This window comes from Mesoplodon densirostris, chromosome 16 (genome assembly GCF_025265405.1).
Source record: "Mesoplodon densirostris isolate mMesDen1 chromosome 16, mMesDen1 primary haplotype, whole genome shotgun sequence".
Classification (NCBI taxonomy): Eukaryota; Metazoa; Chordata; class Mammalia; order Artiodactyla; family Ziphiidae; genus Mesoplodon; species Mesoplodon densirostris.
Genome location: NC_082676.1, coordinates 1,687,916 through 1,713,368, shown reverse-complemented (window position 1 = coordinate 1,713,368; position 25,453 = coordinate 1,687,916). Strand labels below are relative to the sequence as shown.

At 62.6% G+C, this 25,453-nt stretch overlaps 1 protein-coding gene across 1 annotated transcript; it reads left to right on the top strand.

Annotated features, from left to right (window-relative positions):
- Positions 1–401: 401 nt before the first annotated feature.
- On the top strand, positions 402–24,867 carry SLCO4A1 (solute carrier organic anion transporter family member 4A1). Its single transcript, XM_060079336.1, has 12 exons — positions 402–453; positions 11,408–12,234; positions 13,215–13,305; positions 14,324–14,445; positions 14,845–14,956; positions 17,874–18,028; positions 19,322–19,517; positions 20,469–20,634; positions 20,737–20,909; positions 21,155–21,219; positions 21,607–21,755; positions 23,750–24,867. The coding sequence occupies exons 2-12, from the start codon at positions 11,466–11,468 to the stop codon at positions 23,912–23,914; spliced, it is 2,163 nt and encodes a 720-aa protein (XP_059935319.1). The 5' UTR covers positions 402–453; positions 11,408–11,465; the 3' UTR covers positions 23,915–24,867.
- Positions 24,868–25,453: the final 586 nt, after the last annotated feature.

Genomic DNA, 25,453 nt, shown 5'->3' with positions numbered 1-25,453 from the left:
CGGCCTGGGGAACACACTTCACCTCTCGGCTCTCGGTTTCCCAGCCTGTAGCTCAGAGATCGGGGTCTCTCGGTGTTGGGAGGGATTAGTCAGCGAAGGCGCGCGCCGGCGCCCATGCGGCGGCCACCTGGGGGTTGGAGGGGCGTCCCAACCCCGCCCCTCCTCCCTTCGCCCCGTCGGGTCTCGCGCCCCCTCCTCCCTGCTCCAGCCCCGGGCCCCGCCCCTCGCCAGCTCCCTCCCCAGCCGCGCACTCAGGCCTCTGTCACCTCTCAGTGGGCGGGCCCGGGGGCGCGGCCCCATCCCCCTCGGCACAGCCATTGGCCTGAGTAGGTGAGGCCGGGCAGCCTCCTCCCCGCGGCGGGGCGGGCCCGGGAGGGGATGAATGAAGCTGGAGTGGGCGCTGAGCTCCAGCCAGAGCTTGGTTCGCAGCGCGGCGGCTGGGCCCTCTGGACGGTGAGTGCTCGGGGCAGCGTGGGCCGCGGAGGGTCAGGCCACCTTCGTGGGCGCGCCGCCCAGGTGCGCCGGGCCCAGACCTGCTGATGTCAGGAGCGCGGCAGGTGCCCTCAGACGTTGGGCGGGGACCAGGGGATCGGGGAGGCCGCGCGGGGCGGGACGCGGGGCGCCGGCAGTGCGCCCCAAGCCCCTCCGCGGCCGGGAGGGCGGGACCGAGCGCGGACGAGCACCCCACATCCCGCCCGCCTCCAGGAAATCGGCTGCACAATGCGCCCCCTCTAGCTGCCGGCTCCCCAGACGGGGAGCTTCCGAGGAGGCGGGCCGAGGGGGAGGGGATGGATGGTGGTTGGGGTCAGGCGGGGATGGAGGGAGCGGCCAGGGCTAGTGGCCGGGGCAGGTGGCCGGGCGCGCACGCGGGCGCAGGCCACGAGAGTCGCACCAGGGACAGATGAGCCTCCCGGAGCTGCAGGCTTGCGGCGGGGCCCCCACCTGCGGCGGATGCCGCTGCCGCTGAGTCAAGGAGGAAATCGTCTTGAACAGAAGTTTCTCGCGGGCGGCAGGGCTTTGTTCGCGCCAACCGCGCTCCAGACACCTCGGGGAGGGGAGCGCGGGCGGAGCCGGCCCCGCGGGCCGAGCTACTGGGTGGGCGCGAGGGACTGGTCCCAGCCTGGGCGATACGGGCCACGCCCCTGTCCCCGCCCCGCTACACGAGGTCCCCGCGTCCGGCGCAGAACCGGCACTGGAAGACCGGGCGCCCCTGGGTGCCTGCGGAGGCTGAGGAAGGATGGGAACGAGGGCCCCCCCCCCCGCACCCAGTGGGCGCGCTTGGCTCCGGACGGGAAAGCCTAGGCACATGCTGAGATTTCCAGCTCGGAGGAGCAAGCCTGGGTGGTGTGGAATCCGGTGGGGAGAAGCCCATCAGGCAGTGGGGTCCAGGCCCCATCCCCCATGTGGTGCCTGAAGGCTCCTGCTGCCAAGGTCAGACTTGGTGATGGGGCCTGTTTCTGTTTGGAGCCGCTAGGAGCTGCAGTAGTTTTCCACAGTGAAGAAAACAGCTTCCTAGTGGCCGCTTTTCGCGGTGCTTTGGGAAACTTGGGTTTCCTCTGTCTAATCAGAAACTGGCTCCAGGGAGCTGGTGGGGCGGTGAACCTTGAGCATGGTGGTGCTGTGAGGTTTTCTCGGTGCAGCCTGGGGCGGATGGACTTCAGAGGAGAGAAAGCACCTGGTTTTAGCCGGGTTGGAGGGTGAATCTAACGCCGGCAGTGATCATAATGACCACAGGCATCCTTATTGGTCACTTAGAATGTGCAGGCCCTGTGCTGCGTGCTTTGAGCATCTCATTGAATCCTTACCACCACTCACGAGGGAGCTACTATCGCTCCCATTCCACAGATGGGTAAACCGAGGCACTTGCCCAAAGTCACACAGGCAGAACGTGGTGGAGAGGTTTGAATCACATTTGTGTGACTCCAGACGTTTTACAGCTCTGTTCCTGGGGGAGAAGGAAGCCCAGGAGGGCCAGGCCTGACACAGAGCAGGGTGTCTTTTGCTGCCCACCAAAAGATGGGCGGCACCTAAGAGGACAAGAGCATTTGGCCAGGATAGTCCAGGCCTGTGGGATGCAGGGAGGATGCCTCTGGGCTTCCACAGCCCAGCTTTCCCACGTGCTGCTGGAGGGAGGGAAGGGAGAGGCCTCTTGGTTGGACCCCCGCACCCCTGACTGCCCTGAATCAGGACCCATCCTGCTGGGCAGGGCTGGCAGATATTGCCTGGAAATTCTTCACGGGGCTGCTTCCCTCCCGGGTGGCTATGACCTAATCCGTGGTTCCTTGGGTGTAGTCCCTGCAGCAGGTGCTGGGTGGATCCCAACCACGCCCTTCCCCGCCGCTGTGGTGAGGTGGCTGGGAGCCTGGAGGTCAGGATGAGGGCCGTGTGAATGAGGTCTTGGGGCTGGCATCCGGTCCTGTTTGAGTGCCCAATTCCGAGCAACTCGACTTGGAGAGCCAGCAGGTAGTGGGGCAGAGCCTGGTGCTCTCGGTCTGGATGGAGCTGTGCCGGTGCAGAGGGCCCGGCAGGGGACCCAGAGAACTTGCCCTGGCCACACTCCTGCTTCCTCCGTTGTCTCCTCCAACTGGGGAGTGGACAGAGACCACCCCGATATTCCCTCCCAGGCCTGCCGTCCTCAGGCGTGGCAAAGAGCCCACTGCCCGCTTACGGGGGGACATAGGCAGTAATCCTCAGGACTCTTGGCCGCTTTTGTTCCTGGACATTCAGCTGCTGTGTGGCCTCGGTGTGGTCGTGGTGGGCATGGGCGTCCACATCAGGGCAGGACCCCCGTCTTCACCATGGCAGGTAACCGCACAGGCCTGCCGGGATCCTGCCCCACCAGTGGGAGGGGTGTCCCAGCTCAGGCCTCAGGTGACCAGGGCTCTCAGTGACTTGGTGGAGCCAGGCCCTGCCGCGGGGGAGGGGGACCAGCCTAACTGGGGCCCGGGCTGTGTCTCCTGCAGGCTGCTCGCGGGGACTCTTCCTGCCACTGCCCCGGCTCAGCCTGCAGCCCCCGTCCTCAGACATCCCTGTTGCCCTTGGTCATGGCGCAGCCCCCTTCCCGCAGCATTACCCAGAATTAGCCTCTTGGACCACATTTCCAGGGGTGGGGGGATGCATTCACAAACCACACGTCGCGTACGAGAGCTGCTCACTCACGGTGTGGCCGGTGAGGCCACTGAGGTCCAAGCACCAGGCCGGCTGGGTCCGCTTACCTGGGTTCAGAGTCGCGGGCTCCTGGTCTGGGAGTTTGCAGCCTGTCCTTTCCGCCCATGCTGCCGGGCACCACACAAGCACCCTCACCACGGGGGCCGCCTTTCCTCCGTGGCTTTTTTATCCAGCAAGCCTTGGGAGTACCTGAGGCATTGCCCTTCCACCCAAAACACAGAAGGCTCAGGATCGCTGGGCTGAGGGCAACGCCCCCTTCCCGCCCTAGCTTGCTCGGGGCCCTGCCTCTCGGCAGATGCCGTGGGCCTGGTACTTGGACCCAAGGGCCTAAGGGGCCACCTGGGAGTGGCAGAGTCCAGCCTGCGCCAGGGCAGGCCCCTCATGTGGACGGAACCTTCCCCGGCACCCCCAAACCGGTGAGGGCCTCTGCAAGTCTGCTCACCCCACGCTCCCACACACCGGGCTCGGGCCGTGGAGGCACAGTGGAAGTAGGAACATCCACGCTGAGACCGCAGGACACTCCCTGAGGGACGGGTCTTTCCAGGTCTCCCTCAGACAGTCCTTCATTGTAGCCTCCATGCAAAGCAGCCAGCTTCCTGCCCACTCACCTATGTGTGGCCATCAGGTATGCAAATTAGGGTGCGCCAGCCCTGCAGTGGCCACCCAGGTCCTGCCACCCGGTGCTTGCTCCATAAATAGCTTTGAGTCTCATCTTCAGGAATCGAAAGCCCCCTCCACTCACCCACTCGGAGGACGAGAGAGCAGGTTGGGTTTGGGAGGCGAGGGGAGAGAGCGGCCTGCAGGGTCCCAGGGGTTGTGGGGCACTGAAGGTGCAGGGACGGGGGTGGCGGGGAGGCAGGAGCCTGGCCGAGGGGGCCGTGGGACTGTGGCTGGCGGCCTCGGGGCGGTCAGGTCGAGGCACCTGCTGGCTGGAGCGCGAGGCAGAGGAGAAATGAAGCCTGTGGTTCTTCCCTGGCTGCCAAGCTCCCAGCGTGGCCAGGACAGAGCCCGGGAGCACCCCTGGCGTGGGACGGGCCCCACGTGGCTCAGCCTCAGGGCCCCTTGGGGCATTTGCTCCAGCTGCAGCCAGACGGTCCTGCGGGAACCCAGGCCGAGGAGGCCCAGGGGCCCAGGGGCTGCCACCTGAGGCTTAACATGTTACTCTGGGTAATCCTGCACCCTTCCCACCCACTACACTTTGCGGACAGCCTTCAACTAGGAGAGAAGTAAATGGCTGCATCAGACCCGAGGACAGAAGCAGGCAGAGCTAAGCATGTGAACATGAAAACCATCTCAGTCCTGGACTGACACCAGGATCTCAGTTCTCACGGATGGAGCTCTGGCGAGCCAGCCAAGTGGGGGCCACTGACCTCCTACAGGACAGCTGTTGGGGGGGATCGTGAGGCTGCGAGGAGGAGGGGGAGGCAAAGTGGGGGAGGGGGCCTGGAGTTCCTCGGCACAGACACCTCTCGGCTCCGCTGATGGGCCAGGCCAGCTTGGGAGTCGGAAGAAACCTGTGGTTTCCTGCTGAGATTGCCGTGCACACACACAAAAGTACGCTCACACGTGTGCACACGCGTACACACCCTCACTCGCCCAGCTGAGGCCCCAGCGTACACATTACCCTCCCTGCCAATCAGCCTGCCTAATCCCGCAGGCTCTGACTCTCCCCAGGGGACAGGGAAGGAAGGCCTCTGGCAGTGGGGCATGCTCCCACGGTCCCCTCCACCTGGCCGGGGACAGGCCGGGAGGGTGGGACAAGATTCCCCCTTGAGAGGGGGCTCCCTGGGGAGAGCTGCGTGCCTCCTGCGTAGCGGAGGAGGACAGTCTTCCCTGTACAAGGAGGGGATTCTCCACGGCCAGGAGAGCCGTCAAAGGCTTCATCAGAGCAGGTCCCGGCCTCAGACGTCTCTCCATGAGACTGGGGGCAGCAGAACAGCAGGGAGGGCCTGCCTGAGGGCCGGGCGGGCGCTCCAGGGCCGCCAGCCCCCTGCCGCCCCAGTGTGGGGGTCACATGGCTGGAGCACCCCAGAGACTGTGTCCTAGGGCAGCGGTCCAGCAAGGGCCCTGGGGAGGGTGCCCGGCTTGGGGGTGAAAGTTACATCCCTAACGTGGGTGCGCCCGTGGTGGGGGATTTCACGGGTCTGCTGTGCGCAGGAGGGGGCTCAGCTGAGCCCGGCCCGTGGGACGGGTGTCGATGTGATGGTGGCAGCATCCTGTCAGATGCCCCGCCCTGCGGGCCTCTGTCGGCTCCAAGCTGTGTGTGTCTTGCTACCACCGGCTCTCGACAGCTTGTGCTGTTTGGATTTGCAGCTGGGACAGTTTGCTGCCGGCTCGGGACAGCCTTGGGTGTAGTGGCTGTGAGATCCTGTGGACAGGATGGTGTCCCGCGGTCCCCAAACCCGCTGCCCAGCACAGGCCTCGCCCAAGCAGGTGTTGGCACAGGACTACCTGCTGCATGCGTCAGGGGTCTCCGAAGGAACCCAGCCAATAGCAGATAGGTCGCTATAAAAGAGACTAATTATAGGAACTCAGCTCACGTGACTTTGTAAGATACGTGGTCGGCAAGCTGCAGACCCAGCAGAGATGAAGTCGTGGTTGCCGTCTGAAAGCCAGCAGCCTCAAGACCCAGAAAGAGCGATGATGTTTCCGTGTGAGTGAAGACAGGAAAAAGCCGTGTCCCAGTTCAAAGGCAGCCCTGCAGGGCAATTCAGGGAAGGGTCAGCCTTTCCTTTCTATCCAGTCCTTCAAGTGATTGGATGAGGCCCATGGGGTCTAAATATACCGATTCAAATGCTAATTGATTCCAGAAACGCCCTCACAGCTGCACCTGGAATGTTTGCACAAGGTCTGGGCACCCTGGGACCCACCAAACTGACAGGTAGAATCTATAATCATTCTGCTCTTGGCTCTGAGATCATGGACTGGGCACCAGACTCTGAGGCATGGGCTCCGCAGAGGGTAGGGAGGAGAGGCCAGGATTTAGATGGCATCGGGGTCTCTCAGGTGAGGATACCTGTGCACTGGACCTGGGATGCTGGCAGGAGCTGGCCCATCCTTCCTGTGGTGCAGTCTCCACCTAGCTTGGCTGCAGTCACCAGGGCCCCGCTCAACCATCAGCCAAGCCTGAGAATTCAGGTCCTGGAAGAGGCGCCACACCTTGGATCAGGCCTCAGCAGCAGGTGGGAAGCAGATACACTTTTTTGTTGAAATGATTTCCAAGCGGAGAGAAACCGTAGGCCACGTGCACACACTCACAGTGCCCAGAAGGGGAATTGGTGGGGAGGCCTGACGTCCTCCCCTAGCCCAGCTGTGGTGCCCACTCCTTGGGGGAGCCAGCTGGCATCTAAGTGGTGCTGCCACTGGACTCTGCAGCCCCTGTCACCCTCCCACCAGCTTGACCACGTGGGCCTGAGACAGAGAAACAAAAGGCAATGGCCTCGGGGCCACCAGCCTGGCCTTCATGGGGGTTGGCCACCTGCAGGGAGTCACCAGCCATGAAGTCACTTTCTCCCGGCTGAGCCCCGTGGGGGGTCAACTCTGGCCATCTCAGAAGCATGTCCAGGAAAGAAATCACCCTGAGTGGCCTGGGTTGCACCCCCAGGCCCCAGCGTTGTCGTGAGGGCACAGATGACTGGGAGACCAAGACAGAGCAGCTGGCCGTGCCCACCAGCCCACATCCAGGTCTGCGTCCTGGACTCGGCCACGGTGGCTGAGAGGCCCCCGTGCTGGAGCGGGCAGCGCCCGCAGGCCCGTCTACGCAGCAGACCTTTGCCATGACATTCAGTCCTCGAGCTGCACACACAGCAAAGTGTCCTTTAAGTCCGGGGCAGGCGTCAACATGACCATCTGTGTCCATTTCTGGAGCTGTCTCCTGACACCGTGCACGCCCAGCACACGTCGCCCGGACACAGCCGCGTGAGGTCTGGGTACAAACTCAGGAATCTCCCCCTGAAGACCCGAGAACGTGGGACCGTCCTCGTGGCTGTGAGATTCCAGGTGTCACACAGCCCTGGACCCAGGATCCGGCGCTGCCTGCCGACGGAGGGGACATTCCAGACACACTGGCTCCACGTCGCACGTGTGTCTGTCCGCCTTCCCCACCCTGCAACCCCACCGCACCTCACACCTCAGCGCCTGCGTCATGGGAGGGCCCAGCCTCCTTTCTGATCAAGACGCTGCTGATAAGGGTGAACGCCTTCCGACTGGAACACAGCAGGTGGAGCAGAATCTGGGCTTAGTAAGAGATTGGTTAGACGCTGTCAGCGAGCTGCCTCAAAGCGGGGCGGGGGCGTGCAGTCTGCATTCAGGCTGTCGTGTCCTGGCCATCACAGCCGCTCCTGACGGACCTGGGGGAGGAGACCCCGGGGCTGCCCACCCCAGTGGCGCTGTTTACTTCTCATCCCGTGAGGGTGGTGACCACCGTTGGTCGCCTGGCTGATGTCTAAAATGGGATTTTCAGTCTGTGAATCAACAAGCAAGTGATGTGCGTGACTGCAGGTTGACTTCATGTGTTCATGTCAGAGATCAGAGCTCTTAGCTCAGGTAAACTTTACGCTGACGTGGAGCTGTTTGGGCCACACACCACTGGCATTGGAGTCTTGTTAAGGCCTTTATTTTCAAATAGGAAGGACTATTTCTTCATGACCTTTCCTAGTCGCGCTAGCTCAGCGATCTGGCTGCCTCCTAAGCCCTGCTGGGGCCCGACCCTTCCCGTCCCTGCATTTCTCCTTGCGGGGGATCGGCGGGATGGTTAAACAAGCTCAGAGCTGGGGGGAGGCAGTTCTGCATATCCCTCCTAGGAAGGCCCACCCCCCCAATAATAATTCCCCGGCCCAGTACTGACTGTCCATCCCCACAGGCCGCTGGACCGACCTCTCAGAGCAGCCGCTGCCCCCGGCCCGCTTGGACGCCTTCCCTTTGGGCCCACCCCTGCTGGGAAGGGGTCCAGGGCCCTGCTGGTTATGTGCGTGAGTTCACGTGTTTCCGTGTGGAAGGTGTGTGCACAGATGGGTGTGTGTGTGTGCACACTGTGGAGGAATGCATCCCCACAGCACGAACACGCGGCTGCCTCTGGGAAGGTCGAGCTTTTTCCACGTTTCTGTTTCGGGAGCCCGACTGAGCCGCGGGGCTGGTGGGAAGCAGTGCTGTGCTGTCTTGGGGCTCACACTTGTCACCGTCTGCTCTGTTCCACGGTAGCCCAAGTGCTTACAGTACCTGCTTTGGGAGCAGGTGCGTGGCTTTCTGTCCCTCCAGGAGGCTCGACGGTCCTTCACGCGGCGTGAACTTTGCTCCTTCCGTGGGCACCCTCCTAGTCCATGTGACTGAGCCTGGCGCGCCAGGGTGCAGGGAGGAGGTGGTGGCTCTATCAATACAACCCTGGGTGTGGTCGCGGGCCCTGGGGAATGAGTGAGGTGGAATTGTTCCTGTCCACGCTTGGCCTCCAGATCTGGCTGCTGATTGCCTGGCAGTGCCAGTTTCCAGAGCAAAGGGTTGGCCCTGTGTGTCAATGCCACAGAACTGGTCGTGTTTCTTTGAATGAAACGTTGGCGAGGACAGCCAACGCGCCCGTGGGCTCTGAAGCCGGACCACGTGGTCCCGTCCTAACCGGCCCTGGATGGCTGTGTGGCCTTGGGAAACTGCTGACTCCTCTGGGCCCACTTCCCTTTCCTGTAGGATGGGCTGTGCGTGGAGCTCAGACTCTGCCGGGAAGTGGGATGCTGCAGTGTCTTATGGCATTTGCGCCCACGGCCTGGCCCCAGGGAAGGCCAGAGAGGAGGCCGGGTTGAGGCTAAAATTAGCTAAGACGGCATGGCGGAGGAGCAGGCAGAGGTCTGGCAGAAAGACCTGGCGCCCCAGCCTCAATGCACAGGGTGCAAGGGGATCAGGAGAGGCGGAGCTCCCAGACCCCCCCCACAACGCAAAACTGCCTCCCAGACCCAGGTGTGGTCTCACCACGGCCCACTCCCCTCACCCTGGACCGCTTCCCAGTTTGCAAGGTTAACACAAGATAAAGCCAATCTTTTGTTTTAAAACAGTCCTAACCTGGCGATCCAGTGGTTAGGACTCTGAGCTCCCTCGCAGGAGGCACAGGTTCAATCCTTGGTCGGGAACTGAGATCCCGCATGCCATGTGGCTTGGCCAAAAAACAAAACAAAACAAAACAAGCAAACAAACAGAAACCAGCCCACAGAAGCCAAAATCCTGCCGTCGCAAGGGCTGAAGGATCTGTCTGTGGCCAGGACGGCTGAAAAGTCCTCTTTGCTCTCTGGCAGCAGGGCCCACGCCAGGCGCAGCTCCCCCAGAGGCACTCCCGATGTTCCCTCCCCGCCCCGCCGCCCAGGACCCTCAGTGCTAACGCCCTCTGCCCTTACCACTGGGCTCACGTCCTGTTCTGAGCATCTGTTAGACTCCACCTCCCTCCAGGCCTGTGGTCTCCTGGAAGCCGGGCCTCCTAGGGGCTGCGTGAGTGTCCTGTAACGAACGACCACAAACTGGGGGCTTAAAACAACAGAACTCTATTCCCTGCCCAGTTCTGGAGGCCAAGAGTCTGAAGTCAGGGTGGGTGCAGGGCTGCCCTCCCTCTGGAGGCTCCGGGGGAGGGTCCTTCCCTCCTCTTCCAGCTCCCCACCGGCATCCTTGGCTTGTGGCCTCATCACTGTAGTTTCTGCTTCCGCCATCACGTGGCTTCTCTAATAAGGACACTGTCGCTGGATGTGGGGCCCTCCGCAAGCCAGGAGGACCTCGTCTCAAATCACCGATCACACCTGCAAAGACACTTTTTCCATATAAGGTCATGTGCAAGGTCGGAGGATGTATCTTTTTGGGCCGGGGGTGGGGAGCCACCATTCTGCCCCTCCGCGTCCCCGGCTCGGGGCCCAGCAGAGCGGTGCTCTGTGACTAGCTGCCTGAAGGACTCGGTCCACCAAGTCTAATCTGAGACAAGTCTGGGGGCAGCGTCAGCCCTCTGGGCAGCGGCCTCTCCCGACATCACTGACACCCATGTGCAGTGGGGGGTCTGAGGCCGCCTCGGGGCCCTGAGTAGCCGACAGCAGGTTCTCCCTGTGTGCCTGTCTGGGTCCAGAGTCCTTCCTTTAAAGGACAGTAGCCGTAGTGGACCAGTCCCCCCCGCCGTGACCTCATTTTACCTGTCACCTCCTTAGAGGCCCCCCCTTCAAATCACTCACATTCCAGGGAGCTGAGGCTTAAGGTTCCAGCGTATTTTCTTTGGGGGACACGGTTCGGCCCATAGCGAGAGGTAACCCGATGGAAGTGTGTTGAGTTCGGCTGAAGACCCTCGCACAGGGGCCCAGGGGCTGTGGGTACAACCAAGATCAGGTGTTTCCTGTCACAGCGACTGTACCTGTGCTGACCAGTTTACTTCTGTTGGGAAAATCAGCGTTTTTTCCTCTTAAGATGCAGAATGGTTGTCGCCACCTGGGGGGTCCAGAAGGATCTGTTTACCTGGCAATAGGTCCCGCCTTTTCTCAAAGCTTGGGGGTGTTGGGGGTGTGTGGGAGCCCCGGGAGCCTCGAGATGCAGCCATTTTTCAGGCCCGACTGAGCTCCTTTTGGTCCGTGGGCTGGGAGTCAAAGTGAGGGCCCAGATAGGGCAACGGGAACAGGTCGGGCTGGGAGTTTGCAGAAAGATGGAGTACTGGCACAGTGTCCCTTGAACCTGTCAGCGGGGCTGCGACCTGCAGCGGTTTCAGCATCTCGAGAGACCAGCCACGGGCGAGGCCCAGCGCCAGCCGACCCTCCCGCCCGGTGCCATCCCGGGGGCCCGTGTGGGCCTGCCTGTACCCCCTTCCTCATTTCCGACACTCTCCACACGCTGGACTAAGTTGGATTTCCCTTTCATGCTAAAGAGCACAAGGCTGGCCGGGTGTGAGTTCAGGGAAGAATGGAGGCTGGGCTTGGAGTTGAGGGCAGGCACGGTCAGTTGCCCCTGGCAGAGCGCACAGCTCAGGCCGCCAGCCAAGGCCGTGGGGAAGGTGCGGGTCGGGGCGGTCCAGGGGCTCACATGGCGTCTGACCCAGTCCTGCTGTGTCTCAGCTCCACTCTCAGCTCTGTGGCCTCATTCAGGCCCGGGGCTGCCCTGAGGGCGCGGGTCTGGATTCGGGGAGGGGGCTGGTCAGAAAGGCTGCCCTCACCAGGCTGGGTAGCGTACAGGCAGAGCCGTCGGTGCCCCCGGGGACAGGCCGGGGGAGGGTTCTCCTGGAGACGGATTCTTCCCGCAGGTCGGACCGCCGCGGGAATTCCGTATCCACTCCCGCTGTCGCTGTCACGCCCTCGGAGATGCCGCAGCACTCGATGGGGGACAAGCACTTCGTCTCGATGCCGCAGCTGGTCTTCCCTGGCCCCCCGTTGGCCACCAACAGCGAGTGTGACTGCACGCCCCCCAGCAGGCGGGCGTCCCTTGGCTCGCCCCTGAGCCAGCCGCTGTGCCAGCCGCGGCCCGAGAAGCGTGGGCCCCGGGCGGCCGGGGAGGTGCGCTACGTGGCGACAGGGCGGCCGGGCGAGGCCTGCGGCTGGCGGGCCTTCACGCCCACGTGCCTGCAGGCCTTCAACACACCCCGGGGCTTCCTGCTGTTCCTGTGCGCGGCCTCCTTCCTGCAGGGCATGACAGTCAACGGCTTCATCAACACGGTCATCACATCCATCGAGCGGCGCTACGACCTGCACAGCTACCACAGTGGCCTCATTGCCAGCTCCTACGACGTGGCCGCTTGCCTCTGCCTCACCTTCGTTGGCTACTTCGGAGGCCACGGCCACAAGCCTCGCTGGCTGGGCTGGGGCGTGCTGGTCATGGGCGCTGGCTCGCTGGTCTTCTCACTGCCCCACTTCACCACCGGCCCCTACGAGGTGCAGGTGGACGAGGCCGTCGGAACATGCCGGGCCAACCGCAGCGCGACCTGTGGGGGCCGCGCCTCTGGCCTATCCAGCTACCAGCTGGTCTTCATGCTGGGCCAGTTCCTGCACGGCATGGGCGCCACCCCGCTCTACACGCTGGGCGTCACCTACCTGGACGAGAATGTCAAGTCCAGCTACTCGCCTGTCTACATCGGTGAGTGGGACGGGTGTGATGGTGGTGACGCCAGCCGGCCGTCTACTCAGAGCCCTGCCCCGTCCAAGCCCCCTACATGCATGTCCCTGTTGGCCACACGCGGCCCCAACTGGCCCCAGGTGCTCCTAGGCGAGGTGGCAGGTCAGCACGGGCCTGCGTTTCACCCGACACCTCGGGTGAGGGAGGTGGCGCTCGCCAGCCTCAGCCTGATCCCTGGCACATCCCACGGGGTCTGGAGCACGCGGACCCTCGTGGTCCAGTGGTTAGGACTCCGCGCTGCCACTGCACGGGGCCCAGGTTTGATCCCTGGTCAGGGAACTAAGATCCTGTGAGCCGGGCTCGGCTGGTGGCTGGGCTGCAGAACTGGGTGCTGCCACGCCACCCTCAGGGCTTGGGCTCGAGCCTCGAGATGCCCCTGAGACCTTCTCGTTTAGCTGGGGTGAGATTTCCGTGTCCTCAGCCTCAGGCCAGCCGCTTCCCCGAGTCCCTCCTGCGAGGTCAGCTCTCCCAGGGAAGGGGTCGGGGTCAGTGGAGAGCCCGCGGCCGGCGCCCCGGCCCAGCCAGCTGTGCTCGCTGCCCTGCTTCATTACGTCCACCGTGGACTCTGCTCGTCCGTGTCACGTAGCGGCTGCCATTCCGGGGACGGGGGCATGTGGGACCCGGGTGAGCCTGCAGAGCTGCATGGGTGCCGCCCTCATCCTGCACAATGAGTCTTAGGATCTTTGCTCTTTCGAGGGGGAAAGAGTCCAAATGGTGTCTACAGGGGCTTTGAGGGAAATATTTTTAAAACACCTTGAAAGGTTGACACCAGCCGATATCAGACACAGTGGAGACTGTGCCATGAAAACCCCAGTTTAAAGGGGTTCGTGCCTGGGGGTAGGGGTGGAGGTGCAGAAATGCAAGCGGGGCTTGTCTTAGGTGGGCCGGAGGGGTGGCGCAGAGGGCGCAGCAGGTCCCCGACGGCTCTGCTTCCCCTCCAGCCATCTTCTACACCGCGGCCATCCTCGGCCCCGCAGCCGGCTACCTGGTCGGAGGTGCCCTGCTGAATATTTACACCGAAATAGGCCACCGGTGAGTGACCTGGGCCCACAGAGAAGACGCCCACTCTTGGTGCAGGAGGACGGCGGCCCGGGTGGGGGAGGTCCAGGCCGACCTTGCTCTGGTGGGCCTGGGAGTCTGGGCAGCTTGGAGAGTGTGGCCTGAGGGAGGGGACAGCATGGATGGACGGCCTCCCGAAGCTGCAAGGGACCAGGCCGCAATTGCTCCAATGCCCTTTGCGGAACCAAGAGGGGATTTCCTGCCGCCACCGGGAGGTTCTTTTTTTTGGGGGGTGGTCTACACCAAACAAGTCTCCAGTGCTCTCCGGACACCAGCCGAGTGTCCCCAGTTCACCGCAATCTGACACTGACTCTGGAGTCAGCTCAGACCCCCCAGGTGAGCGAGAGCACCCACACTTCAGACGCCAGCCGCAGTGGTGGCTCCCGGGTACCCACGCTTCCGTCCAACTTGGCTGCACGTCGGAGGGTCCCAGGACCCCTCCTTCTAGTAATTTGCTAGAATGGCTCACAGAACTCAGGAAAGCACAGCACTGGCTCAGTTGCCAGTTTATTCCCCAGAATACAACTCGGGGGCAGCCGGCTGGCCTCTGCCAGCCCCTTGTCTCCTGTCCACCTGGCTGCCCAGACCAGGCTTCTTTCCCACATACCTTTGAATTTAAAGGTGCACTTGTTTGCAGGCGGGGGTCACAGGCAAGACCCCTGAGCTTCACGAGGCCAGGGCACCAGCCACCCACCCTCTGCCCTGCCCCTCCGGGACCCCCAGCCCCTATGGCCTCATCGGGAGGCAGCCTCGCAGGCCCCAGAGGAAGGGGTGGGGCTGAGCAGGGTCCCCTGGTGCAAGCCCACCCCGTGTCCGTCCCGATGCCCTCCGTCCACCGCTGGTCCCAGACCAGGGGTGGTGGGGCATCAGGGCGGGGGCCTCAAGCAGAGCCTTTGGTCTCCGCCTCTCAATGACCAGCAAACAGGATGCCCGGCGTGTGTGCCCTAGACGCCGTGAGCACAACACTGCCCCCACGTGCCTCTTCCAGCAGGACGGAGCTGACCACCGAGAGCCCGCTGTGGGTCGGCGCCTGGTGGGTGGGCTTCCTGGGCACTGGAGCTGCCGCCTTCCTCATCGCCGTGCCCATCCTTGGCTACCCGCGGCGGCTGCCAGGTGGGTGCGTCCCGCAGAAGGACACCCCATGCCCTGCTCCTCCTGCCTGCCAGGAGTGGTGGGGCCAGGATCGTCGTCCCCTGGGCGGGGGCTGCCATCCGGCAGGGCAGCCCGGCCGGTGCTCCCTCCGTCCCTGCAGCTTCTGCCCGCTCGGGGACCACGGAAGAGGCTTGTTTCACCGGGGGATGGGCGCCCCTGTCAATACCTTCCATCTCCCTCTGGTCCCAGGTTGGGCCCGTGGGCTCTCTCCCACCTCGCCATCCCTGCCACCCGTCATCGTGGTGCATCCGTACAGGATGTCTGTCTGGGCGCCCTTGTCCACCGGCTGGTCCCACACCCAGGAGGAGGGGCATCGGGGCCTTTGGTCTCCACCCCTCACAGATGTTCACATCCTTCCAGGCTCCCAGCGCTACGTGGTCATGAGAGCATCTGAAACTCACCAGTTAAAGGACAGCAGCCACCGGGTGACCAGCAACCCTGACTTCGGGAAAACCATTAGAGACCTGCCTCTGTAAGGACCTGCCTCTTACAGACCTCATCTGTAAGATGAGAGGGGGGGGCCTGTCGTCTGTGTCTGTGTGTCCTGAAGACCCTTTAGGGTCCTACACATGCTGGGTCTTGACCCTAAGCTAGGAGAGTCCTGTGACCCCTCCAGGGCCACATGGGGAGCCCACAGCCCCTAAACCTCCTTCTGACCCAACAGTCTTCAGGGCTTGGCTCCGAAACTTGGGCTAAGGGATTAAGGGGGAGCAGACAGAGCCTCCCGGCTTGGAGGCACCAAGGGCCAGTTGCAACGGAAGGGCTGGGGCCTCAGCCTCGTGGTGCCCACCCCTCATTGCCTGGGCCTGCGGGGGACCCAGGGACGCACGCAGGGACCCGTCTGCGCTCCCACACGGCAGGCTCTGGGGGCTGTGCCTGACGCCTCATGGTCACGGAGTGAATCCCTGACGCTCGGCGAGTTGCCCCACAGCCAGCTTGTCCACGGTCCCCAGGGAAGCAACTGACCGCCTCCCCCAGGATCATTCCCCAGGAGTCACCCCTCCTCCCCGTTCTCTGACCGTTTCATTGGGAGTCACCTGCACGTGCCCACAGGGCTCCAGGGAGGGGACCGTCCAGCTCCCTGGCCTCGCTGCCCTGCGGCCGCCAGTCCTCTCGGGCAGTGACCTCTTGTTTATCTTGTACTTGACCTGGTCTTACTTTGCTGTCTTCACACACTGTTGGGACAAGCAGAGCCTGGGCTGCTGGGGCCTCAGAGGGACAGCGTGGGGCTGGGGGCTCCTGGCCGGCCAGTGCCCCTCATCAGGGCATTCCATGGGGGGCTCTCCTGGCCAGGGGGAGGCGACCCTCGGAGGGTCACCTGCCCGAGTCCTCAGCCTCACTGAGTGCCCACCTGCCCCACAGCTTCCTGAGCCCATGAGTGTCCACGTGGCAGGTGGAGGCTGTTAGTGGCGGGAATGAGCCCCCACCGTCTGTCTTCAACACGGGGAGGGTGACGTGGGGTCAGGGAACCCCCCAGGCTACCCGTTACCTGGTTAGACCCCCCAGAAGAGCCGCCCACTCAGGAGGCTGCCACCAAGGCCGGCAGAGCTGGCCCAGGGCCACAGCGACCAGGGAGGCAGAGTCATCCAGGCAGGGCAGGCTCGCCCCGTCCATCCGGGGCAGGGCCACCTGCTCCGTCTGAGCAGCACTGGCACCGAGGGCGTCAACAGCTTGGTCCCCAGTGGACCCGGGGAAAAAGCCCGGGATAAGGAGGTTTATGCCCAGGCTTGGTTCCCCAAACCGGTTGCTGATAGTAAAATAAATACCGGAACATGGGCCCTCTGTCAAGGTCATGACTAGTTCTCTGAGCCAATTCAACATGGGAGTTTCAGCCAAGCAACCTGCAGGCTGAGATTAAGAAATAAGGAAGTTCACATACTTCTGGGGAGAGTCACCTGCCCCTGAGCCCAGGCAAGTATCCCCGAAGGACCGGAAAGGGACTGGTCGCACCCTGGGCTTCCCCTCAACACACACATGCACGCGCGTGCGCGCGTGCACACACGCACACACGCACGCGCACACACACACACACACACACACACACACACACTGAGCCCCACCAGGATGGCATTTCTTCCGCATCTTGTTTCCTTCATGGATGTGGGACTCCGGCTGTTGACCAGAAAGAAACCTTTTCAGTCCTTGAGTTTGAAAGTCAGTCTTGAAGGAATTGGGTCCCTGTTTGAAGCAGGATGGGGAAGGAGGCCGCTCTGCAGTTACCCTGAGAAGCCGCGGGGGCCGGGGGTGGGGGGCGACTTCATTAGCATCAGTTCCCTCCCAGGGCACGAAGGCTAACTGTGGCCACCCTACGTGCTCCTACTTGGCAGAATCCGGTTTACTGTTGGCCTGTGTCCTCAAAACGAAGAACACTGGAGTGTCAAGGTGTCTGTGCTGCTTTGACCTGCGCAGGGAGGTGTCAGCACTGATGGCTGGGCCGGGTGGGGGTCTCCCTCCTGGTGGAAGATGACCCGTGGGGTCGGTGGGAGCTGGTTCTCTGGGTGGGAGGCCTTAGCTGCAGGCACGGAGAATGTGAGCAAAGGCAACCATTGTCGGAGCCGCTGTGATAGGGGTCGGACCACAGTCGTTTGTCACCAGGCTTTGCCTGCTCATGGGTGCCCGCGATGGACCCAGGGCTCCAGGGAAAACTGTCCCCCAGCCCACATCACTCACGAGTCCTGGACCTGCCATCCGGTGGCTGAGAGGGGCCGGGCCCGGGAAAGGCAGGCGGGGTGCAGAGCCGTGTGCACTGGGTTCAAGGGGGAACTCTCAGGCCAGGTCCAAGGGCCATTTCTCAGGCCCCTGGCATCACTACACCGGCCACTGCCCCCCAGGTGCACACCAAGAGAAGTCGGAGAGACAGCCAAGCCCACACAGGGTCTCCTTGGAGGGGCCTCTCGGTCCAAACCCTCAGGGATTTCTGTGCCTCCTTTTCACCAGCTGGCGACTGAGAAGGGGTCCCACCCCTCAGGCCCCGTTCCCCTCTCCTGGGGGCCCCCCGGTCCTGGACTTGGTGACAGACGCCTCCCCCCCAGCCTCCCGCTCCTGGCTCAGGCCCCTCTGCTGGTCCTCCCGGCTACGCCTGGGGCAGATGCAACAGTGTCACAGTTACTCAGGGTCTCTTTCCCCACTGCAGCCGACCTCTGTGACAGCGGCTTTCACAACAAGCCACAGGCTCTGGGTCCTGGTGCCAGCTCTCCCCCTGCCCCAGCCCAGCCCCACACCCACTCTCGGTTTCTCTGGGGTACATGTGGGATGCCCCTGGCTCTCCCACACCCCACTCCACTCTCCTCTCAGAACCAGGCTCTTTGTGCGCAGCTGGGAAGGGCCAGGACTCTGGACCGCTCTGACCCGGTCTCTTCTCTCTGGTCTCCATTCCCTCCCACATCCAGCTCCATCTGGCTCCTCCTGAAGAACCCCACGTTCATCCTGCTCTGCCTGGCCGGGGCCACAGAGGCCACGCTCATCGCTGGCATGTCCACGTTTGGCCCCAAGTTCCTCGAGTCCCAGTTCAGCCTCAGTGCCTCGGAAGCTGCCACCTTGTTTGGTGAGAACGCTCCCTGAATCTTGTGGTGGGGGCGGTCCTCCGTTTTTTCACTGGTTCTCAGAGACCGAGGGGCCTTTGAGGGTCTCTTCTAGAAAACCCCAGGCAGCAAGTGCTCCCCACACGGGGCGCACGTCCCCCCAGGCGGGGGCCCCGGAGCAGGTGTCTGGGCTCTTACACAGCAGCTCTAATCACGCTTACAAAGGCTGCTGCTGCGATGGGCAGGACGGTCGTTCCCGAGGGCAGTTTGGGAAGCGCTGAACACAGCCTGCTGACCCGTTCTCTCCGCCGCCCCCTTGCCTCCCAGAGCCTGGCCCTTTGCGTCATCCCTGGCTGTGGCAGAGCGGGTTTGGGTGGCAGATCCCACTGCGCTCCCTCGGGCCTGGCGGTCCCCGTGAGCCAGGCAGTGGGTGTCCTGGGGTCTCCCTGAGGCTGCAGCCCTGGGCCTGCCTGACCGGAGGCGTTCTGCAGCCAGAGTGAGAACCCTCCTCAGACCCCTCCTTCCGGCCCCGTCCGCGGGGAGCGCTGGCCTGCGGAGGGGGCAGCCACAGCCTCACCGAGAACCCGCCAGGCAGGAGGTGTGCGGGGGTCGATCCTGGCCGGGCACCTCCCCCAGGGGGGGCGGTGTCAGACGGGGGGTCCCCAGTGACTAGTGCCCCAGACTCCCCTCCTTGCTGGCCTCTTGGCTGTGACCCCACCTGCCAGAGCCCCACCCCCGCCAGCTGCTTCCCCACCCCACAGCGGCCGACACCCCTCCTGGGACAGCCGTGTCCTCTGGGTGCCCCCCTCTGCCCCCAGAGCCGGTCTCCATCTGGGGAGACGGGCTCACCGGACCCAGGGTTTTTGAGGTCTCCTCCACCCTTGGAGAGCCCCCCCTCCCATCTGCACCCCATCCCACGGCAGGCCTGGAAGCCACGTGCCGATGAAGCCCAACTTCCTACCAAACGGCGGCCACCAGCTTCTCCAAACACCCCCTTGTGGTCAGACTCCGCAGAGGCCATGTGGGCCAGGGGAGCGCGATAGTTCTTGGGTCTCCCCGGTGGGAGGGGCAGGACCCAGCGACCTCTCCTCTTCCCTCTCCTGCTCTGCCCCTGCACCCCTGGGCCTCTGAGCAGCTGGCCGGATGGCCTCCCCAGGGTCCTGACATTGAGTGCAGAGCCCCGTGCTGCCACGCAGATTGGGGCCGATGGCTGTGGGCCTCTGTCTCCCATCTCTAAAGCGGAGACGAGGCCCAGGGGGTTGCTGGCCCCACCCCCGTGGCTCCGGGGACGTCACCGAGCCCCTCCCTCTCCACAGGGTACCTGGTGGTGCCGGCAGGTGGCGGAGGAACGTTCCTGGGCGGCTTCTTTGTGAACAACTGCAAGCTCCGAGGTTCAGGCGTCATCAAGTTCTGCCTGCTCTGTACCCTGGTCAGCATGCTGGCCTTCTTCGTCTTCTTCATGCACTGCCCCAACGTGCCCATGGCGGGCGTGACCGCCAGCTACAACGGGAGGTGAGGGCCAGGTGGCACCTGGGCGAGGGGAGACCTCTGCACACCTGTTGGGGGCACCAGTGGTCCCTGGGGAGGAGGCGGGTGTGGGGCACTTGAGGTGAGGTCACTGGAGGTGGTCATAACGGTAAGGGTGGTGTCCTCAGCGGGGACCAATGGCCAGTCCCTCACACGCGCACCTGAGCCCCAGCCCTCTGTCTGTAAAGCGGGACAGTCCCAGCCCCACCTCCTCTCTCCGTGTTGTCTTGGAAAGTGGCCCAGCCTCGGCTCCCGTGCGTCACTGAGTTGGGCACGTGAGGGGAACAGCCCGCTGGGGGTGACTTGGGAATATCCGACGTAGACGCAGGCTGGCAATCGCTGGCTGGGAATTCCCTGTAGAGATGACAGGGCAAGTGCCGAGGGCAAGGACGCCATCGTACCGTTGTCGAGACAGCCAGGTCGGAAACAACCAAAATAGCCAAGAGTTGGTGCAGAGTGGAGGGCTTGGTACCATGCAAGAGGGAGGAGTCTAGTCCTTGGGCGCCTCCAAGGTGGTGTTGATCGGAAAAAGGCAGGAGCAGAACGATGCGTGCAGCGTGCTCCACTTGAGCACAGAGAGGGGGAGTGTGTGGTGAGGGTGCGGATAACCGGTCGGTGGGACGCCCACCCGCCTGCGCTGCGGGGCAGGGACCGGTGCCACGGGGACGCTTCGTACCTGGCACTCAGCAGTTTTTGCATTTCGAGCCCTGCGAACGCACTGTCTACCCAAAACCAAGCCAGGTGGGGAGTGTGCGGCGCAGGGTTGCTTTGCTTTGCTCTGAGCACATCCAGCGATTCTAGGAGCCAAGGCGACGCAGGAAGCCCCGGTCCTCGGGTGCAGCAAACCCGGCGAGTCTGGAAACCTGCAGACGTGGGCCCTCAGGGACCAGACCCCACGCCGGCCTGCACCCCACCGTCGCTCTCTCGCACCTGCAGCCTCCTGCCCGAAGGCCACCTGGGGCTGACAGCTGCCTGCAACGCTGCCTGCGACTGCCAGCCAGAACACTACAGCCCCGTGTGTGGCCCCGACGGCCTCATGTACTACTCGCCCTGCCACGCGGGGTGCCCGGAGGCGGCCTCGCCTGGCCCTGGTGGCCAGAAGGTGAGTGTGGGTGGCTGCTGCCCAGGCGGTCGGTGGCTCCCGGACGCTGGGGGGGCCCCCGCCCCTTCCTCCTGTAATCAGCGCTGTTGTTGCGCTCCCCAGGTGTACCGAGACTGTAGCTGTGTCCCTCAGAATTTTTCCTCTGGTTTTGGCCATGCTACCGCAGGGAAATGCACTTCAACTTGTCAAAGAAAACCCCTCCTTCTGCTTTTCATATTCGTTGTAATTATCTTTACATTCCTCAGCAGCATTCCTGCACTAACGGCGACTTTACGGTAAGCCCGGGCCTGGGTTCACTCTGGCCCAGAACCTTCCCTTTGCAGCTAAGGCGGAGCTCTGCAGACCCCTGCGGGGTACGTGCCGAGCCCCCGGAGAGCTGTGGCAGGAGAGCGCTAACTGCCTCCGTGAGGTGCTTGCCACCTGGGGACGCGGCCCGGGGCTCCGCCAGGACTCAGCCACTGGCGTGGGGTGTGACTTGGCCACACTTCCCAGGCGTTGATGCGCCGGTTTTCCATTGCAGGTGTGTCTGTGACCAGCAGCGATCCTTTGCACTAGGAATCCAGTGGATCGTGGTTAGAACTCTAGGTACTGTGCTGTGCGAGGAAGCCACGCAGAGTTGTGGTGTGCATTCACCGCACAAGGGCACGCGCCAGGCTGGTGTACATTCCAGCACGAGGCTGTGCCCACCTCGGGGAAGGGCTCCATTCCCTAACAGTCCGCTAGAGGGACCCATGGCCATGTTTTTGCCCAGAGGGCCCCATTTCCTCATTAACACACAGGCTCCACCAGAGTCGAAGACCGTGGGGAATCTCCCGGCATGGAGACAAGCCCCTACAGAAAGGAACATTAAGCCCCCTTTGCACCCGCTGTGAACACCAGTGGCCGAAGTCACGTTCCTTAGAGCCCGCCTGGTCTGGGTCTCTGGACGCCCCCCCGGGGGTGTCCGGGTACTGAATGTGCCTCTCTCCGCAGGGGGCATCCCAGGCCCCATCGCCTTTGGCTGGGTGATCGACAAGGCATGCCTGCTCTGGCAGAACCAGTGCGGCCAGCAGGGCTCCTGCTTCGTGTACCAGAACTCGGCCATGAGCCGGTACCTGCTTATCGCAGGGCTGGCGTACAAGGTGAGCAGGGTGGCCTCGCCCCCAGGTGCACTGGCAGGGGGAGGGAGTCCCAGAGTCTACTCCAAAGGACCAAGAGTCTTTTCCAACTAGCTCGGGCGTCTGGGCATGCCACTGGGGTCTTCCAACAGCTTAAACCCCCACTGGAACCCTGGGCATCATCCTGCAGCCCGGTTTCCAGAAGTGGGATCCTTCCCCATTTCGAGCTGTTGTTGTTGGGGACCGTGATGATGTGATGCCAGTGGCGGGAACAGTGGGACAGCAGGCCCGGGTCACCGGGGCTCACTCTCCAGGCTCCCTGCCCTCCAGGGCCCTCACCATCCTGGCTTGGTGGTTTGCCCCTGGGCTCTGGTCAGCTAAGGCTTTGGAGAAATCAAAACTGCTCCCCCTGCAAGAGCCCAGGCAGGCCTGCTTGCTCTGGGCCGGGTCGCCTGGCTGGGTCCACAAGCAGCGCTTCTCCTTCTCCATCCTTAGTGGGTCTTGAGTTACGTCCTGCTTTTTAGCCTGACCCTCTGCTTTCAAGCTGTTAATGGAAACGTCCTGCTGTATCTCTGGGCGTCTGCTACGTGGGGTGAAGCATAGTATTTATATTTTGAGTTTCCCCCCCATTGGAGGAAAAGGCACACAACTTCCCAAATACAATGAAATCCTAGGGCTGGTATATAAGAATGTCTTGGATTTCTCCTTTGGGTGCAGGGTGGACTCGGGAATGTCCCACTGGCAGAGCCTTTTCGGGAGGGGCCTCAGAGACAGAGGATTCTCAGCGACCCTTGGGGTTTATCTCCCTGAAGATTAGCTTAAAAATAGCCAAGTGTGAGAAGAGATTTGCGTGGCTCTGGACAAACGGGTCAGTTCAAATAGACGCACCCTGCACAGGGAGCCGGCCCTTGCTTTTCTTTTTCCCTGTGTTGTAGGGTCCCTCGGCCAGAGCAGCAGGCTGGACCCCGGGACGGCTGTCTGCCCAGATAGTCCCCCCGCGGCCTCGGCACAGGGGTAGGATTGGCTCCCAGAGTCAGTGCTCATTTTAGCGGGGGTGGGGGTGGCCAGGTGCACCCCTAAGTGCTATCCCGCTCGCTCACGGGGCCACAGAGTGGAAACAGCCTCTCGTTCCTGTGGCTTCAGGCCCATCTGCCTGGGCGGTGCTCCAGGAAACCCAGGGTTCACACGCTGAACGCATACACCCGTGTACAGAGGCTAGCACGCGCGCCCACACTGTCATCTTCCAGGCTGCGTGATTCCCAGGGGGCTCAAGGTGGTGGCTGCGGTGGAGTGACCGCCGAAGCTGGCCACCTCTGACTTAGGTTCTGGGGTGGCCATGACGAAAGACCCCACACCAGGTGGCTCAAACAAATTCATTTTTTCTCATTCTGGAAGCCAGACGTCCAAAATCAAGTTGGCTGCAGTGCCCGTCCCCCCCTGGGGGCTCTGAGGGGGACTCTGTCCCATGCCCCTCCCTGCTCCTGGCGGCTCCTCCATCCCTGGGCTCCTGGGCTTGTAGACTCCTCACCCCGTCTCTGCCTCTGTCATCACGGGGCTGCTCCCTGTGTGTCACTGTGTTGAACCTCCCTCCCCTTTCTCTGTTTGCACACCCGTCACTGGATCTGGAGTCCACCCTAACCCAGAGTGATCTCAAGACCCCTAACTTAATTACATCTACAAAGACCCTATTTCCAAATCAAGGTCCCATTCACAGGTTCCGGGGGTCAGGACTTGGACACCTCTTTTGCGGGGACCCTGTTCAGCCCACGACAAGCACCTCTACTTCATCCAGGGCCTCTGCATTTAAGTGAAATCATACTCTTCATTCCCCCCTAACAATATTGGGGTCCAGGCTAGGGACTGGCTATGCAGAACGGATGAACCCTCTGGCCAGAGCAGGGTTGGTTCTCCAGGACCTTGTGAGACGCCCGGGGCTGGGTGGGGGGCTCAGAAGTGGGAGCACCCAGGGCCTCTGGGCGGGTGGCTCAGGAGAGGTCCAGCGGCTCCCTTCTCCCCAGGTCCTGGGCTTCGTCTTCTTCACCACTGCCTGCTTCCTGTACAAGCCCCTGTCGGGGTCTTCAGACGGCCTGGAGGCTTCTCTGCCCAGCCAGTCCTCAGCCTCCGACAACCCCACGGACCTTCAGGAAGCCCCCTCAGCCCTCCAGATCCAGAGCGACATCTGACAGCCCACCCGCCTGCCCGGGGGCACGGGCCTGCCACGGCACTTCCCAGGAACACTATCTAATTTCTCCCCGGAAGGGATGACCCCTCCCTGATTGATCCCCGGCACTGAGGACCCTGCAAAAATGTGTCACTGGGTCCGGGGGGACTGAGCCCCAAAGGCACCAAGGAGAAGAATGCGAGACGTCCGAGTGGACGCCCCTGCCCCAGCCCCCAGACCTCGCCAGAGAGAGTGGGGTGACCAGCTCTTGGCTCGGAAGGAGTGGCCCACTTCCCGGCCGGATGCTGGGCTGCCTCCCTCTGGTCCGCTCACACTCTGGCCCTCTCCCACGGACTTAGCCAAATAGCATCCCCTGGGGCCTCAGGATCCCTCGGAAACACGAACAGCTGTGCTTCTAAAGCAGCCTCTGGGATTCCTGCGTAACTCCGTCAGTAGTTACAAAAAGTGTGAAGCCACCTGTGGACTCTGGGGCGACCCTTCTGGCATCCCTTCATCTCCTTTAAACGGCGGGTGTTTGGAGCTGGTGGCTACCCGGCGGTTTACAAGCTCTCTTCTCTCTGGAGACGTTAAGGCCGCTGATGCTGGCGCTGTTGGGGCTGCTCCATGGAAGGGACAAAGCACCCACCCCCGTGGGCGAGCTGGAGCTAGCGGTGCTTCTGCGCGGGTCCACACCATCCTGCGCGCGGCCTGGCCCTGCCTTCCTGTGTTTCTCCTGATGCAGAGGAGGCCGGTGGGCTGCCGTCCCCGGGGCACATCCACGTGGACCCCTCTCCTGCGTGTGTTCTAAACCTGCTGTCACCTCCTGTCCTTGGGGCCGCACAGCCCTGCAGCAGGACGGGAGCAACTTGACCAAGGATGTACTTATGGACCCATATTTTACATAAACACTTATTTATAGAATTTGTTTTTTACCTGATGGTGTGCTAAGCACTTGTGAATTCTACCCGTTGGGCGTCGGGACTTGCGTGGAATGTTGATTGTTGGTGTCCTCAGTTAAAACTGTGGGTATGTAAAAATATATTTTAATATTTAAAGCATATGTTCCTGCCCCGTGTGTTTTATTTCTGCAAATCTGCAAAGTTCGGCAGTTTTGCAAATCCTCCAAGTGGGCTTTTGTGAGTTTGTTTCGCCGTGGGCTGCCCGGGGTGAGCACTCGCTTGGCTGGGTTCCCCCAGTGGGTGTCCCCCCACCCCTTGAAAAGACCCCTCCGCAGTTGTGACCCAAGAGTCTCCTCCCTTCAGGGCCCAGCACTCAGGTTGCGGGGGGGGGCTGGGTCCTCAGCCAGAGTCCCACTTCCCGCCACTGTCATGGAGCACTGGGATTCGGTCAGGGTGGCCAGCGCTGCGGTCAGCATGCATGTTCGTGAACACGTGTATACATGCAGGTGAGACCCGGCACAGGGTTACTCTTTCCCTAAATGTCCAAATGTGACAGAGCCATGACCAGGCTGGGCCGTGACCGTGTCTGCTTCATCTCCTGAGGGCCGGAGGATAGCGACTGCGGTTCTCAGTGACGCTTCTTGGAAGAAGCAGAAGAGAAG

Bases quoted from the DNA above. Each gene is read 5' to 3' on its own strand.
- SLCO4A1 (XM_060079336.1), top strand. From the start codon at position 11,466: ATGCCGCAGCACTCGATGGGGGACAAGCACTTCGTCTCGATGCCGCAG. The intron at 18,029-19,321 runs GTGAGAACGCTC...CCCTCTCCACAG, and splicing joins GGAAGCTGCCACCTTGTTTG to GGTACCTGGTGGTGCCGGCA. The intron at 19,518-20,468 runs GTGAGGGCCAGG...TCGCACCTGCAG, and splicing joins ACCGCCAGCTACAACGGGAG to CCTCCTGCCCGAAGGCCACC.